Here is a 17177-nt window from a genome sequence, read left to right on the forward strand (position 1 = left end):
CGTTGTTTAAGAAATTATTTATATGCCAAACTTTGCTTCGCCTGGAACAAAGGAGATGACAAGAAATAGAGAGAAGAGATGTTTGTGTTGTGATCACATGCTCAAGTATTTAATTTTATGACGAAAATGATTCATTTTGGTGTCATTTAAATTAATTTATTCCATTTTAAATATCATAAATATCGTAATCTCCTGCTCTATAAGCTTTTAAATACAACACACCATGAGAATAACAGAAACTCATATGCAATGATACAATCTCTCTCGCACTCCATCTCAAAAGCCAAATGTTCCTTCCAAATGAATGGAGGATCGCCGGATAATTAAACCTTCGTCTTCAACCCAATTGCTCAAGAAATGCCAACTGTCTTCCCCAGCAACCATAGGACTAGAGCTAACTCTACGCCAAAAATGGAGTGCAGTGTACTCCGATCCAGCGTGAAGCCGTATACTGTAATCCCAGCTCTATTGTTCTCAAAATATGTCACTGACCAATAAATTAATCATAATCAGAATTTAATTAAAATCATATACATCCTCACCACTAATCAAAAGGTCCGTGCCAAGTGTGTTATATCTTACCTAGAGCTTGTCTCTTCTGGAACGAGATGGTACTGTGTGCATATGCAGGAATCCACTTAGTGTTATCTAACTCATCTTCTTCGTCGTCGGCATCATCATCTTCTGATCCTGCATCGATAGTGGGGCGGATCGTCAATGGAGTCGTGGGGGTCTCACCGTCCGTTGCATAAAATGAGTCTAGTGTAGCACAAATATGCCACTTGGAAGCCAAGCAAGTAACAGCTTGAGCCTTGTGTGTGATTTTTGTAGCACTCCGTAATATTATCAGGATTCCAGTGACAAGGGTTATAGAGCATAGCTGCAAATGAGAAAAAAAAAAATCACAAATTTTTACAGATTATTAAATCAAATCGTTAGTTCATTGTTCCAAGGAGCAAAGATTTCATACCGCGAGTTCCCCAGCTCTGTAAATATCAACAGTAGCACCAGATTTGGTGGTAATGAGCAAGGAAGCAAACTGGCTACCCGTGACCAAAATGAGGGCGCACAAAACGAACGCTCGATATCTATGGCTGATGATCCTCAAATGCCTCCTGATTCTAAGGTGCTCCGATAACACAGATTCCACATCAGAGTCAACTTGGAAAACCTGGGCGAAGTCCTGAAGGCGTAGGATCTGGAGGTGGCATAAGAGATGGAAGAGGACGCACACTAAGAATATTACAGTGGTACGGTAAAGCCAAGAGCAGAGCTCCATTATGCAAGCAACGGTGTCGCTTAGGATGATATTGCCCAGGAATGGGATCTGAGAGGCACCAGAGGCATACCACCATATCTTGTATGCACATTCTGCTATGAAACATGGGACAACGAAGATCGACAGAATTTTCAATGACCTCTGCATCAAAATTAGAAACATGATTGACCTGTTAATTGCCCTTCATCACCTACAATTTGTAACTCAATAGTAAATTGGAAACAAGAAATGGTAGTTTTTGCCATATTCCCTGTTTTTATTTCTCTTTTCAAGGAGAATAATTGTTTCAACAATGATTTTCATTTACAGAATTGTTCTTTGTCGTTTTTCCATTTATGAGTGACCACCAAAGTATGACTGTCCCTTCAATTTATTGATTTTGTGGTCAGGATTCAGGAAAATAACACACCCAAACAGGAAAAAAAGAAAGAATGAAGAAGAAGCAACAAACATCAGCAGCAAAAGGATTAACAACAGTGGCCACTAGTGGCTTCATTCACAAATTTCACAAATTCTTCCAATTATATTCACAATTTTTTTTTCTTCCCATTCTCCCTGCCAAAAGTGGCAGGACTCCAGAAATCAAAAATAAAAAAAAAATAATGAAATAAAGAAAGCAAAATTAAAAGGCGAAATAAAAAGCAAGAAGTAAACGCACATTGAGCTGTTTCGTGTACCCTTTTCTCACCGTCTCGCTCTCATCGCAGAGCTTGTCGAAGAACAAGAACCTCCTCAGCCCATACTTCCTAACAAATTTCGACAAACAAACGAAAGACAAAGTGGCGAAGCTACTCAAGGACAATTGCACGACCCTATCATAAGGCCTCGAGTGATTGCTATCGCAGGTGGCACAGGCAAGAACGAAATGGGAAATTACAGGGACGACAAGGGTAAAAAGAATGAAAATGAACCAAGACAGGCAAATCGACCATTTGTTGGATTGGTCCAAGCACATCCATCGAAGGTAGGATCTGAAGCTCTTCAATTCATCGTAGGCGTGGGAGGCACTTCTCGTGAATTTTATATTCCCTCCTGTTAAAGGTTCCGTGTTGTCTTCCATGGCGTGTGCTTGGACGGGTTTAAGGTTGTCTCTGCCTGCGCGTTTATATAAGGGTCCGGCACTTGTGATTTCCAAGCACTAGAGCCCAATTAAAGGAGGAAAAATGGCTTTGATTGATTGATTCTAGAATCAAGAGAACCAACTCCACCTTATTTTTGTTCTCCTTTATTTTCAATTTATTGCCTGTAATATATTCCAATTGTCCCTGCTCGTTGTGATCCAATCACATTACCTTATTGTAATCTAATCACACTGTCTACTATACAGGACAAATGTGACTACTCGATTATGTTTTAATTTTGATGTACAAATTAAAATTAAAATTAAAAAAGAACTGAAATTTCATAATGGATTGAAATTAATATAATTGAAATCAATATATCTTTCCTTTTTATTTTTATTTTTATTATTACTTTTGGCACACTTTGTCCAGATGTTGAAGGTTCATGTGAAGCAAAGTTCTGCTTTCTCAGCTTTCACTTTAGGCATTGATAATGATAGGGATTTATTTGGGAGTAGAAACAACATAATCATCACGTCATTAATGTTAATAATCAAACTTTAATTAAGATAACATAATTAAAGAGTCATAATAACACACAGCTGGCTGTGGGACCACCACATGAGACGTGTACAGTCCCTCCGTCATCTATGGAAAATGCCAACATGCCAATGCCACATCACATGCGAGATCAATGAATCATCACCCTTCTTCGTTAAAGCTTTGTTTGGTTTCTATACCAAACACAATCTAAGTGTCTCATATCTATTGCCTGTGTAGTTTTAATTAATGATAGTCCAAACATAATTTAAAAAAAAAAACTAAAACAAAAACAAAAAGCAAATGTTTGAGCCCATCACGATAGTCAAATGCACTGCTGTAAAGCTGGTACACTTGTAAGTCTCTGATTGGCCAAGCAATGCAATTTAAAAAAAAATAGTAATAATAACAATATTAATAGTTTGCATTCACCCATTCCTCAGCTTCCATGCATGTATATAAAAGATTAGTTGTGTTCTTATTATAAATATTTTAATTAATTTTATAATAATAATTATAACCTACATCATTACAATCATATGAGTTCAAACCTATATGTTACGTATATTAAAAAAAATAATATGTTAGATTATTATTTTATTGCCATCACTAATTAAATATCATTATTTTTATTAAATTATATTTATAGAACACATTAATTAATGGGCATTATTTAAAAAATATGAACTTTTTTTTCTACAATATCATAACAATATAATCATTATGGCAAACTTGTTACCGTGGCTAAAAATACATATTTTATTTAATAAATTCAAATTTAAGTTTTTATAACTCACTCTACAAAGCCCATATTACCGTAGGGATAAAATTTTAATTACCGTATATAACAAAATTGGAATTAAAGCAATATGTGTTTTATCAACATGCTGTTACTTTAGCAAAAACAAAAAGGCCCAAAATAGTTTGGACACTCGATATTACCATATCTTTGTGAGATTTGTTTGAATAATAAATACAAATATTTAGGCTTCAAAATTAGTATAATATTGAATTTCACTGTTGCTTGTTGCTCAAACCTATTACTTAAGTATAATTATATATTTTAGTTGTAAATATTGAAATATTACATTTTAAAAATAAAATTTAAATTTTGTTTAATTTTCTGAACTTCTAATATATGAATTATTTATAAAAATACTTTTATACGACATAATAAAACATAACATGATATATTGTATATTAAAATCAATTCATTTTTCTAAAAAAAAAACAAAAGTGAAAAATTTTAAAACTTAAATAATAGTTAGGTATGACTCCTTATTTAAAATTACATAAATAAACAAAAACATTGCATAAAAATTACACAGAAATTAAAGTATCGAAAATTAAATCAATTTAAAATGAAAAGATTGAAAAATCAAATAAAAAATGTAGCAAATTTTATTTCGGTTTTAATTTATAAAAAAGTCCCTATTAGAATCGAAACAAAAAACAACACACGGAATATAAAACCCAATTTAAAAATTGTCATCCAAGACTTGCAAACTTCATAATCGGCGCAAACCCTATTATTTGAAGAAATTACGTTGCAAATTTTAATATAAATTGATAAAGAAGCATATAATTGAAATGTAATTACATATTTAGAGGTATATTATAGTTCAAGGGGAAAAAAATGGTATGTTTACGTAATTTTTTTTATTTGAAATCTTGTTTTAGTATATTTTCAACTTTTTACCTAAATTAATTTAAACTTAATTCATCAAAGAATTAAAAGTTTTAGATTCAATTTATTGAATTTTAATTTGGCCCATCAATAAACATAATTGTTTTTGTTCATAAACTAAAGCGAGAATGACTGTTTAAGGGTCCAACAAGCCCATATTGCTTCTGAATAAATGAAACTTGCGGGAAGCCCATGGCACTATCTAATGAACGTAGACTCAAATGGAGATAAGAAAAGTACTGAAAAATTAAAATGCGGTGAGCGTGGATCGAACACGCGACCTTCAGATCTTCAGTCTGACGCTCTCCCAACTGAGCTATCCCCGCTTGTTGATTTAATCATTTGGCGTTTAACTGGTACCGTGAGCTTATGAACAGCGGAATCCATCAAATTTCCGCCCAAATACGATCTTGTCGTGCATTCACAAATGGCCAGCAAAGCTGAAAATGATTGATCGGCGACAACCAACACAGCATCATTATTATTGCCATTATTCATTGCTTCTCAGAATATACAAACAACATGCTCGGCATATTTCCTCTTCTTTTCTACCTACAGCTCATCTCTTCTTATCAATATTAAGCAAGGGGGAAAAAGAAGAATCAAAGTGTCAATTGCCATACACCCATCCAGTAAAAAATATTAGCACAAATTGATTTCTCATCAAACACCTTGCGTGCACGCTCATACTGGATTAACATCAATTTTGTTTTTCACCTAATCCAATTTCACTCTCTTCTGTTTCTTTTAATCCCGCATGATAATAAATAAGATAACAATACTAACAACCCAAAAAAAAACATGATTAGTTTTAATAGTAATCATTAAAGCCATAGAGCAGTACAATGGAGATCATCACTGCCGAAGGCAACCTCATCCAACGGTGGGAAATTCAGATCCAACAGCAAGGGCTTCCGGCACAAAGACGACGACGATGCAATATCTCCGTCGTCAACCACCGAAGATGACGAATCACAATCGCTGTGACAGTCTTCCGGCACAACTGGTGGAGTCCGAGGGTGGTGTTTCCTCGGAGCAACCGCCGCTGCCAACGGAGCACTCGACTTTATTGCTTTTGGCTGCTGCAGTGGTGGTCTAGGACCGCTGAATGACTCCACAGTACTGCTCAAGCTGCTAGATGTGGGTCTTTGAGCATTTACGTGATGCTCTTCAAACCCATTTGTTGTGTATATCCTATGATCCATGAACGAGTCTGGGAAATTTTGGTTGGTAAAAGGGGATAAATGGGAGGCAGGAATGGGAAAATTGGTTTTGGCTTTGGGTCCGCGGAAGGTGCGAGCTGCGGCATCGTATGCACGAGCAGCGTCCTCGGCAGAGTCGTAGGTACCCAGCCAGACCCTCGTCTTTTTCAGGGGATCTCTGATCTCAGCGGCGTATCTTCCCCATGGCCTTTTCCGGACTCCTCTGTATTTGGGCTCTTTACCATTGATGATATTCTGAGGTGCAGATCTGTTTGGTTCCACGACCTGCTCAGCTGCAATAGTGGTGGCGCCTCCTCCCCTTCCTCTCCTCATAGTGTTTTGAGGGAGGAAAAAAAATCTACAAAGACGGAAAAAATACCCAGGATGAGCAGCAGATCAGCTCATCAGAACCAAACTGTTCATAAAGAAATCCAGAGTTGGTAAAAATAAGGCAAGGGAAAGGATGGAGAGATGAGAAATATTGCAGACATGGATTAAAAAAAGAGAACAGAAACAGAGAAGAGGGGGAGGATAGGAACTGGATGGCACGATACAAACATCATCTTCTCTTCTACATAAAAGAGAGAATTTATTTATTTATTTTATTTTTGAGGAAAGTTATTTTGGTTACTTTCTCTTTGTCTGGTTGAAATGGCTTTTCTTTTTCTCTCGATTTTCTCTACCTTCTCTTCTCCCTAGACCTGTAGCTTTTACGGGCTTTCAGTATGCCCTGAAACTAACCAGTATTATTGGATTCTGTCCGGCCCAAACCGGGGATTCAAATTTCAAACGCTAAACTCAGTTGGCCTTTTAATTAAAAGAATTAGTAATTTGATCCATTTTTTTCCATATAATTCAATGTTAATATTTTACAAGTATTGTCCTTAGATTTTTAAAGATATAACCAAGTTTTTTTTTTTGAAATGGATATAACCAACTATTTTATATACTAATTATTGCTATAAAATAATTGACATGTTTTACATAAAGTTTCAAAATGCTATTAAGATATATAAATGCAATATAATAAAAATCAGAAATTTTATTCAAAATATAAAAATTATATATATAATAAGATTTTTAATCATGTCAAAGAAGATAAAACAGTTAGTTCTTTGATTTGGAAAAAACCGTTTTGCTACCATAGCCCAACCCATTTGAATCGGTCCTCTGACTCGATTTGCTTTTCTTTTTCTTAGATTTTTTGGGTTGCTTTTTGTTTTCCGAATTTTGGGTTGCTTGATACGATGAAAGTTGCTTACGATCTGGGAGAAATCAAAGCAGCATCAGCCTGAAATGTTTTATTTGTACAATTCCACACGGCTAAAAGATATTGCGAGGACGCTCAATTTCGTTATTTTCGATGGCTGCTGCTTCATCTCCAAGTTGGGAATTTCAGCCATCTTTCGCCGTATGATGTCTGTCGCTTAGGAGATTTACCCATAAACAGTCGTTTCTTGTTTGGTTGAGGAGGCCGTAAGAAATATAATAAACCCTTCAACAAAACATTGCTAATACTAAATCGCCTCAACCAAATGCATATTACACAACTATCAGCGGCAGGCCGTGAGAAGAAAAAAATGGCATAACCTTGCCTCATCTTCCGTCCTCATATTGCTACAGCCTACACCCAATGTTAAGGTCTCAACTCAAATAATAAAGTTTCCTTGAAAGCATGAGAGTTCCATCATCCTTTAAAATTTGATTCCTACAATTTGCTTTATATAAATGAACAACATTCATCTTATTTTCACCTATAGACTACAAAGACTGAATCAGTTGGCTACGGTACACCCAATTACCCATTCTCACAGCTTAAACAATGATGAACAATACCAGTGTAGCTAGAGACATCTAAGCCATCAAATGATGTTTAGAAACGAGAACAAGGACAATCTAATTGCTCCAGCTTCAAAAAGGAGAGCGCTGTCTTTCCTAGGGTTTCTGCTTCAAGTATTCAACTACAGACCAAGTGAAATATAGTTCACAAGATTATAATATACAAGTTCAGGAGCTTGGTTTATAGTTATACCAAATGACAGCAGACCAGGTTAAATGCTAAACCTACCTGTTTTCCAATAAACCCATCATGAAATCAATTACTGGACACCAAAAAAAAAAAAAAAATCGCAGATGCAAATGTTAACCAAATGCAACCACAAAGATTAACCAGTCTAGCCAGAAATACTATTTTCACCTACATCCACTGTAGCTTCATGAACACAGTCATCAAATATCATTTTCTTACCTACAAATGCAAGAAAATAAACAAGTTCATGTACCATAAGGAAAAGAGAGGGTTTGTAGCTGCTTTTTCTTTCTTTCTTCATAACAAAATTAAAAACACAATTAGCAATAAACAAAATATATCAGTTATGTTCTTGATTACCCCAAGCAAACAAATCAGCAAAAGCAGTGCACAACACCAAATATTATCATAAGAAGTCTTTCTATTAAAGGGGAGGGGGAAAGAAAAAACTAAATCAGGCGTTTTATTTACATAGATGGATCTGTAACCAGTAATTTAATAGTCCATCATAATCTGACAAACATGATCGTCAACAAAAACATCATACGTGCATCCTCATACAGATTAAGATGTGTTTAACTTAACCTAATCTGATTTTTTTTTTGTTTTTTTTTTCTCTCTTCAATTCGCACAACAATGTTAAAAAATTTGGTATTTTCTTTCTTTTATCATCATCATAATCATCATCATCATCAAAGGCATAGAGCAGTACACTGGAGATCATCGATAACAAAGTCAACCTGGTCCAACGGTGGAAAATTCAGATCGAAAGGTAAGGGCTTTCTGCAGCTCAAGGACGAGGATGATGCGATATCTCTATCGTCAACCACCGATGACGACGAATCACAATCGCTGTGACAATCCTCCGGTACCATCGGTGGGGTCCGATGATGGTTTTTCCTCGGGGCTGTCGCCGCCAACGGAAGCTTCGATTTTTTTGTTGCCGTTGTTGTTTGCTGTGCCGGCGGCCTAGGACCGCTGAAAGATTCCACAGTACTGCTCTGACTGCTAGATGCGGGTCTCTGTGGAATTACGTGATGCTCGTGAAACCCATTTGATGTATATAATCTGTGATCCATGAAAGGGTGTGGGGGGTTTTGGTAGGTGAAAGGAGATAAATGGGAGTCGGAAATAAAATTGGTTTTGGCCTTGGGACCACGGAGGGAGCGTGCAGCGGCGTCGTAGGCACGAGCAGCATCCTCCGCTGAGTCGAATGTGCCGAGCCAGACCCTCGTTTTTTTCCAGGGATCTCTGATCTCAGCGGCAAATCTGCCCCACGGTCTTTTCCGGACTCCTCTGTATCTGGGCTCTTTTCCATTTACGATATTTTGAGGTGCTGATCCATTTGGTTCCACGACCTGTTTAGGGGCGGCGGCTCCTCTTCCTCTCCTCATATGGGTTGTTGAAGTAGATAAAATAATGAAATGAAAAGCAATAAACAAAAGAAGGGGTGGATTGTGAGGAGAAGAAAAAAAAGAAAACCCACAATCAGCACCAAATCAGTTTATCAAAACCAAGGTTCATGTATAAAATTGAAGGATTCAATCGGAGGAGGTAAAAATGGATTGAGAGAGGAGAAGAGAAATTATGGGGTTTGAAAAGGATAGAGAATGGAGAGAGATGAGGAAGTAGAAGAAGCAATAGCTTTTTCTCTTTCTATGGCTGAAATGGCTTTTCCTTCTTTTTCTTTCTCGATTTCTCTACCTTCTCTCGCCCCCACAAACCGACTCGGATCATTGCTTCTTCTTCCTTTTTATTTTATACATAAATAAATTAATTTTCTGATTATTATTGAAAATAATATAGCGCAGGAAATGACAGAAAGGTCCTTCCAGTTTTCCTTAATACCCTGCAGTAAGTTTTTGTTGGCTGCCATTTTCACTTGTCTGTGGGTCATGCTGGATTTTGATTAGATTTTGTGCCATGTCGATTTTCATTTTTCACTTTTTTCTCGTGTTTTTTAAATCTATTTTCTTCCTTTTTTTTTACTTAAATTTCACATTTCTTTTCATAAATATCCATCACATTTTGCTTTTTTTTAAAAAAATACTGAAAATAAATACAATCACACTGAAGTCTTGTCATTGTAGTTCTTTCAAATTGATAAATTCTCTTTTCTAATTTTTATGTCACATTCCTTTGCTAGTCACTATATATGAAGCTTTTGAAATTAGTTAATAATAATTAACTATTTAATTTATAGAAATTTTTATGAAAATATTTTAAGTTAACATGATTATTGATGTTTTAATCAAAAAGACAAACCAAGACATCAATCCAATTAAAAAACACTTTTTTGGAAAATACGTGATACAATTTATTTTGTTTTCTTATATTATTTTGCAATTAAATTGTAATATGATTGATGATTAAAAAAAAGGAAAGTAAAATATATATATATATATATTATAATTATTAAAATATAGTAAGAAATCAAAACGGTTTGGGTATATAATTTAAATTTGAAAATTTTAAATTAAAATGGAAGGGATATGCACTATTCTATCTATTTTTTAAGAATTAAAATTCCCCTTCAATAATATAATCTAAAGTATACTCTATTAGAATATAAAAATATTATATTTGTAAATGTAAACATTGGTATAAATCATCTTAAAAATAAAAATTAAGCATTTTAACCTTTTATATCTTTATTTCCAAATAAAAAATAATTTAAAAGAAATATAATTGACAAATAAAAAATAACTTTTATATAATAATATTAATATTTTCAGAAAAAAATAAAATATAAATCATTTTATAATTAATTACTTTTTTAATTATTAAATTAAAAGATATTTTGTAATTAGTTACTATAAATAAGTTGCTATTAATAGGTCATTATTAATAGATACTTTTCTTTATAGAAAAAATAGTAATTCATTCATAAGCATTAAAAATAAATACATTGCATATTTTCTCCATACATAAATATAAATATAAAATAATTTATAAAAAAAAACGTACGTTTAGAACTAATTTGAGCATAGAAAAATAATTTTTAGGTAATAATGGGTTCATTTTTTGCAACTAGATAAATTATAAGAAAATACAATGACTATTTTATAAATTTTATAAGGATTTATATTTAAAATTAAGAAATATTGAAATTAATTTTAAATAATGGTTAATTGAATAAATATATTTGAAACTTACAAATTTAAATATTAATTTGAAACGTGAAATGTTTATTACAAAAAGGATGGATGCTGAATATCTGAGATTATTCTCAATGCTTTTTATGCATTACTAAATGACCATTCCTTTCATCTCCATTGCGAGTGGGTCTTAGCTCTTAAGCAATGCGTCTACATGCTCAACACGTGTGTTCAGGCCTCCCCACGTCGATAATTAAATTAAATATATGAAAAATACTAACAATTTAATCGTACTAAAACAGTTTAATTATAATTAACACGTAAGCATTAGATAAATAATTTTAGTTTAAAATCCGTTTATCTATAAAAAATAATTTAATTTTAAAAAAATATTTCATATGGTTTTCTTCATGAAAAATATTTTATTATAAAATAACTTATTTTATTAATTAATTTCTTTGTAGAAAATATTAAAAAAAAAACAAACTTTTAGTCAAATTATAAGGTTGTTTAATTACATTATATTCGTATTAATACTAAATTTTTCCATTATGCAAAAGTGTAGAGCTTAATATTTGATTAAGGAAATTGAACATATAGAGGATTATGAGAGTCTAAACCATTACTGAAGAGTTTTAATTATATCGCTTTCTGGGTCACTAGCACCACCAGCATCCTAATCATGCTTACGAGGACTGTGAAAGAATTAGGGCCAAAGGTAATCAAGTTTCACCTTACTTTAATTAGATGATAAAGGCAGGATTAATTATCCCAAAAAAAGACATAATTATGTCCCATATAAGTATGATCACCAGAATTCAAAAATAAAAAATAAAAATTTTATTATTACTTTGCAAAATTGATATATAATTTAGATTTTAATGTGATTCTTTGAAATAATTTTATCATTATCAAGTTAAATTTATTAATTATTACATATAGAAATATATATATACTAATTCAATAAAGTCACGTAATAATAATATATGTACTGGGGACAAATGGTTTCAGTTCCACAGAAGAAGATCTTCTTGATTCTGGACCATGCTGCGTGGGACCTAGAGGCAGGCTGAACCCCAGCCAAGTAGCCAGCGAGTGACTGTTCTGATCCTGACCGGACCTCCTCTCCTCCTCCGCCCTTTTATTAATTTTTGAAACGCAACACGCCGTACCTCAAGGCGTGGTTCGGTGGACCCCCTCACTCACCGCATCAAAGCTGCGTATCCCTTTTGATTTCCTGGTTTTCTTTCCTTTTCTTTTACCGGCACCAAGCGGTTCCCCGGTAATATCCTACCGGCTGATTGTCCACATATCTATGGGCCGGTCTCTCGTGACTCGAGGTCACGCTAACCGACAGGTGTGCTTTTCTTTTATCCGAAGTTAGCGCATTGGAGGACCGACACGTGTGAACCGGTTAACAAATTCTCCTGTTTTCGGGATAGTATTTTAAAATCGGGCTTTGACTTTTGACCGCTTTCCCTTTTTTTTTTTTAATTTTAAAAAAAAGAAAGAGAATAGTAATTTTCGATGTTTGTGAGTGGCATGTACCGGAATGAACGGGTGGATGAGTGCCAGGTGGGGACACAATTGATGGGTGTGGGTAGTGTCCGGTGAGGTCAGGTCAGGATTGGTTTCTAAGTTGACCGACCACCCATGCTCTGCCATGTCAACATCATTGCTTCAACACCGTTACACGTTAGCTTTTCCTTCCTTTGTGTGTTCACGTAATATAAGCTTACATATTAGCCGTAATCAATAGTAATTATTGAATTTCTCTTTCTAATGATATTTTATATCTTAAATCTGATTTTCAATAAATTTGAATTAACATTTTTTGGACTCAATCAATGTAATTAAAATTCGTGTAAATTTAATTCAGGCATAGATGAATAAATAAATAATATTTTTTTATATAATTAACTCCAAGTAAAATTTAAATATAAAATTTATCAATTTTAGAGGTAACTGTAATATTAATAAAGAAATAATAATAATAATAAAAATATAAAGAATAAATTCAGAAAACAGTGGTTGATAAATAAATGTAACTTGAAGATGACGCATCGGAATGGCACGCAACGGACCGCACCACCAGGGTTTGCGAAACGCGCACGCGGCGTGCCTTTTTTTTTTTTTAATTTTTTATCCCTCTGGTTCGTTACTGCGCAGGAAAGTGTGGGTGGAGGCTGTAGCTCGTAACTGTGCTTTCAACGTGTACACGGTTTACGCTAACCTCTTTTTATTTTTTAAAATAAAAATAATGTGCCTGTTGAATGCTGGTGTTTTTTTTAATCCATGGACCCAAGCGAGGCAGGCAACAGCATCCTCCTTTATCTTTATTTTTTTATGAAAAATAACTTTTTTATATTTAAAAAACTTACTAATTAATTTTTAAATTTTAGCTTTACCATATGCATCCGCCATCCGCCTCTTCGTTCATTTTTTATCATTAATAATATTTTACATCTTAAAATGTCAACTATATTTTTTTTCTTCATTAATTATTTGTTAATTAATTAATTAAAAGATAAGTTAATAAAATAAATAAAAATTACTATATTTTTAGATTAAAATATAAAAATTAAATTACTAAATTTAATATAATTCATATGAGATGAAAAGAAAGAAAATAACAGGATATGATAAAAAAAATATTGAGAATCTTAGCTTTTAAATAATAAAGTTATAATTTTATCTCTAAGTAATTAAAATAAATTAGAAATGTAGGGTATCTGTATAATCTTAAACATTTTCTTCCTAAATTTCTTTAATTTATAGAGAAAATGAGAGTAAAAACTAAAAATTATTATTATTATTATTATTATTATTAAAATGTTCTGTTCTTTTTTTTATTATCATCAGACATAAATGAAATAGAAAATAAAGATATTTTATTTTCAAAAATTTTCTCCTTGCTTTATTTTCCCATCATTAAGAGAGATGAAAATAATAATTATATCTATTAAGTATCGAGAGCAATTGGGCTTGGCGGGAAAATTAGGTGGCTAAACTCTGACCCACGTCGGACCCTGCCTGAAAATTTTTGTTCTGCTTTTTACAGCATAGGCCTTGGGGCTTGTGTCGCCATTCGCTCGATATGAACGCAACTGCTCTCAACATATCTTTGCTTTAGAATTAGTATTGAATCCCTCAATTTTTAAAAATATTATTTCTACCCTTCTATTTTAAAATTATTCAATTAAAATATTTTTTATTTTATAAAATTAAGTAGTTAATTTTTTATAAAAAATTATTAATTTATTTATTTTAATATTGATAAAAATATTCTATTTGTATAATTTGAAAATAAAATCAACTGAATTTTTTTTATATTATTTAACTAATATAATAGAAAAGTATAGTAGAATAAAGTAAAGAAAATATGCCTAAAAATAAGGAAAAAAATAGAGAAGAGAAATAAAGAAATAAACATGGCGTATATAAAAAAAAAAAAAAGGCAGAAACAATAATTGGGCAACTGGGTTTGGCATCAAATTTTTGCAGGCATTGCTGGCTGCCGCTGCGGAGCATGAAGCAGCCAAACTCTGTTTCCCCATCATTTAATGGATTTCCTTCTTTCCTCCAGATTATGGGACCCCAACATTGCATATAGCGACGTTTGTTTCAGTGGGGATTGGAATAAGTTTTTTTTATTAAATATTATTTTAGATGTTACTAAAAAAAGAATTAAAGATAACTTTATTTCTTTATTTTTTGTGAAATGTAAAGTTTAGTAAAGATAATTTTGCATTTCAGACATGGGCCTCTAGATTGCAACATAAGACAAATATGAGGCCGAGTAATCCATCAGAGTCCATAGCCCACAACACATGAAACCCTAGAGTCAATTGAATCATTCCATTTTTATTAAGTTTCAAAAATTTAGACTTAATTTTTTTATTTTTTCTATTGAACCACTCAAATGAATTTAACTATTGAATATTACTTGATATTATTTATTAAATAACAGTTTAATTAAATTTAGTTTACTATATTAACCAAGATAAGTTATGTTTGTCCGGAAGAAAATTGTTTCATTTGGATTCACTCTAATAATACATGTAAATCTACTTGAACCAAAATTTTAAAATAAATATTTCAACAATTATTTTTATGGAAAATGTGAGATTATAAATTATTTTCTTTCAAACAAAATAATATGAAAAAAATAAAATATTAGAATTATGAAAAAGGAAAAAAGAGAAGCGGATAATGATAATGAATTATAATAAATAGAAAATACGGAAGCTTTAATAGTTAATAAGAGAGAAAAAATGGAGAATAATAAAAAAAAATACATTTGTCAGAAGTGGGATTTGAACCCACGCCCTCTCACGAGGACCAGAACTTGAGTCTGGCGCCTTAGACCACTCGGCCATCCTGACCTGCATGCGACATCTAGCTAACGTTATTAATGATAAATTGTATTCAACTTGGATAAGCTTTTTAACTTTTCATTTCTTCTGGAATTGGGTTGAGGGAATTTTTAAGTTTGGGTTGGACATCCATCATAATTGTTATTCTTTTTAATCTACACAATTATGTATTACATAACTATGAATGTGAAATGATTTAAAAAACTGAGATTAGTTCCAAAGTGCAAGCCACATGACCGTAAATGTAAAATGATTTACAAAACTAAGATTAGTTCTAAAGAGCTAGCCACAAAATATAGCAAAACATTTCTCAAATAAAGTTTAACAATTATATTAACAATTCTATTATCTTTTGGATGGATAAGCTTAAATAAAAAAAATCACCTAACTGGAAACACAAAAACCAAATAGTTGCAATAGTAGTCACAATATTATAAAGTAGTGGGGAATTCGTATTAGTTAAAACTGCAAATAAAACTTGTGAGTCAATGGCACAAATAAAAAATCGTGAACCTTGAGCCAAGGCTAATCAAAGAGCTTCAAGTATGGCACAAGCCTCCGCTGCTAATGGAGAATAACTCCAAACACGTTTAGCTACCCCATTTACTAAAACACTATTACTATTTCGAACCACTACGACAATAGTAGCTGGAGCCAAGCAGCATCAGTGTTATATCTTAGATTCCCAAAAGGAGGAGGTAATCAGACTTCATTTCGAAATTGGCGCGGAGAGCTGCTCGATGAAAAAGTAGCAAAAACTCCATATTGTCTAAGCTCCACAAAGCTAAGAGCAATGCAAAAAGAAGTAGCTAAAGGATTTGTAAGGATAAATTCAAAGACTCCCTTATTTTGTGCCTTCCATATATGCCATAGAATAAGAGACAAAAGTTGCATAATAGTATCATAATATGGCTTAGCCTTAAAATGATCCCAAAAGGTCTCCCACTAGACAGAAAAATTCAAAAAATTGGAAGGCACAGGTTATATGTACAAGGGCTCAAAAACCAGGTGGCTCTAGTATGGTTTCGGCCGCCGAACATGCATGCGTTTTGGAGGCATGTTAGGCCCCCGGAAGCATGAGTGAGGGAAGTTCAGGTTTGGCCGCCGAAACCCAAGTTCGGCCGCCGAACATGGCATGCTTGCGGAAGCGTTTTCGGCCCCCGAACGTGGCCTGGCCAGCCACCTATAAAAGGGTCACTTGGCCGAAATGGGCGAGCTTTCTCCCATTTTCGACCACAGCTAGCTTCCGACCTCCCTCTTCCAAATCTAGTGTTTTTCCTTCAAATCCCCACCATTTTTCTTGAGTTTTAAGCTTGCATTGAAGGTTTTGAACTTTTGAAACAAGTTTTGGAGCTTTGGGAACTCAGGAGCTCATTTTCTTGGATCTCCAAGTTTAGGTCGTCTCTCTCTCGATCTTCAAGAGGTAAGAGCCGATCTTAAGCTCAATGCATGTTTTAAGTAAGTTTTAAGTGATTTTATGGGGTAGAATGGCATGTATAGGTTTGTATGAGTTTTTAAGCAAATGTTAGGTTTTATGTGATTTTGAACAATGTGGCATGTTTGAGTATGCTTGAAGTGTTGTAGTTGGGGTAATTGTTTGTTTGAGGCCCCTAGGAACTTGTATGCATGTTTTGGTTGAGTTTATGCATGATTTGAGTGTTGGGAGGCGAATGTGCATAAAGGAGCCGAGTTTCTGCCCTTTGGCAGAAACCAGGTTCGGCAGCCGAAGGAACTTTCGGCCGCCGAATATGGCTGGGGAGGCAGGCCTTTCGGCTGCCGAAGTTGCCCCCGAAAAGAGACTTTCGTCTCTGTCTGGGACTTTCGGCCGCCAAAGGTGCCGCCGAACATGCATGAGTTTCGCCTCTGTCTGGGAGTTTCGGCCGCCGAAGGTGCCGCCGAACCTGC

The 17177-nt window shown here is 33.7% G+C and overlaps 3 protein-coding genes and 2 non-coding genes across 5 annotated transcripts; all 5 read right to left on the reverse strand.

The window, feature by feature from the left end:
* Positions 1-134: 134 nt before the first annotated feature.
* Positions 135-2491, reverse strand: LOC110602205. The gene is made up of 4 exons (XM_021739663.2): positions 1938-2491; positions 971-1420; positions 583-880; positions 135-487 (listed from the first exon to the last, which is right to left on the reverse strand). Exons 1-4 carry the CDS (start codon positions 2337-2339, stop codon positions 351-353), a joined length of 1287 nt encoding a protein of 428 aa, XP_021595355.1. The 5' UTR covers positions 2340-2491; the 3' UTR covers positions 135-350.
* A 2329-nt stretch (positions 2492-4820) lies between these two features.
* On the reverse strand, positions 4821-4893 carry TRNAF-GAA. Its single transcript has one exon. It is a non-coding gene; the product is annotated as a tRNA-Phe (tRNA).
* Positions 4894-5159: 266 nt separating this feature from the next.
* LOC110602590 (ethylene-responsive transcription factor 3) lies at positions 5160-6535 on the reverse strand. Its single transcript, XM_021740144.2, has one exon. It carries the CDS (start codon positions 6100-6102, stop codon positions 5392-5394), a length of 711 nt encoding a protein of 236 aa, XP_021595836.1. The 5' UTR covers positions 6103-6535; the 3' UTR covers positions 5160-5391.
* A 1945-nt stretch (positions 6536-8480) lies between these two features.
* On the reverse strand, positions 8481-9534 carry LOC110602634 (ethylene-responsive transcription factor 3). The gene has a single exon (XM_021740202.2). It carries the CDS (start codon positions 9190-9192, stop codon positions 8491-8493), a length of 702 nt encoding a protein of 233 aa, XP_021595894.1. The 5' UTR covers positions 9193-9534; the 3' UTR covers positions 8481-8490.
* Positions 9535-15197: 5663 nt separating this feature from the next.
* Positions 15198-15281, reverse strand: TRNAL-CAA. The gene has a single exon. It is a non-coding gene; the product is annotated as a tRNA-Leu (tRNA).
* Positions 15282-17177: the final 1896 nt, after the last annotated feature.

Source organism: Manihot esculenta, chromosome 15, assembly GCF_001659605.2.
Source record: "Manihot esculenta cultivar AM560-2 chromosome 15, M.esculenta_v8, whole genome shotgun sequence".
Lineage (NCBI taxonomy): Eukaryota > Viridiplantae > Streptophyta > Magnoliopsida > Malpighiales > Euphorbiaceae > Manihot > Manihot esculenta.

Bases quoted from the DNA above. Each gene is read 5' to 3' on its own strand.
- LOC110602205 (XM_021739663.2), bottom strand. From the start codon at position 2,339: ATGGAAGACAACACGGAACCTTTAACAGGAGGGAATATAAAATTCACG. The intron at 1,421-1,937 runs GTGCGTTTACTT...ATTTTGATGCAG, and splicing joins GGTACACGAAACAGCTCAAT to AGGTCATTGAAAATTCTGTC. The intron at 881-970 runs GTATGAAATCTT...TCTCATTTGCAG, and splicing joins ACAGAGCTGGGGAACTCGCG to CTATGCTCTATAACCCTTGT.
- LOC110602590 (XM_021740144.2), bottom strand. From the start codon at position 6,102: ATGAGGAGAGGAAGGGGAGGAGGCGCCACCACTATTGCAGCTGAGCAG.
- LOC110602634 (XM_021740202.2), bottom strand. From the start codon at position 9,192: ATGAGGAGAGGAAGAGGAGCCGCCGCCCCTAAACAGGTCGTGGAACCA.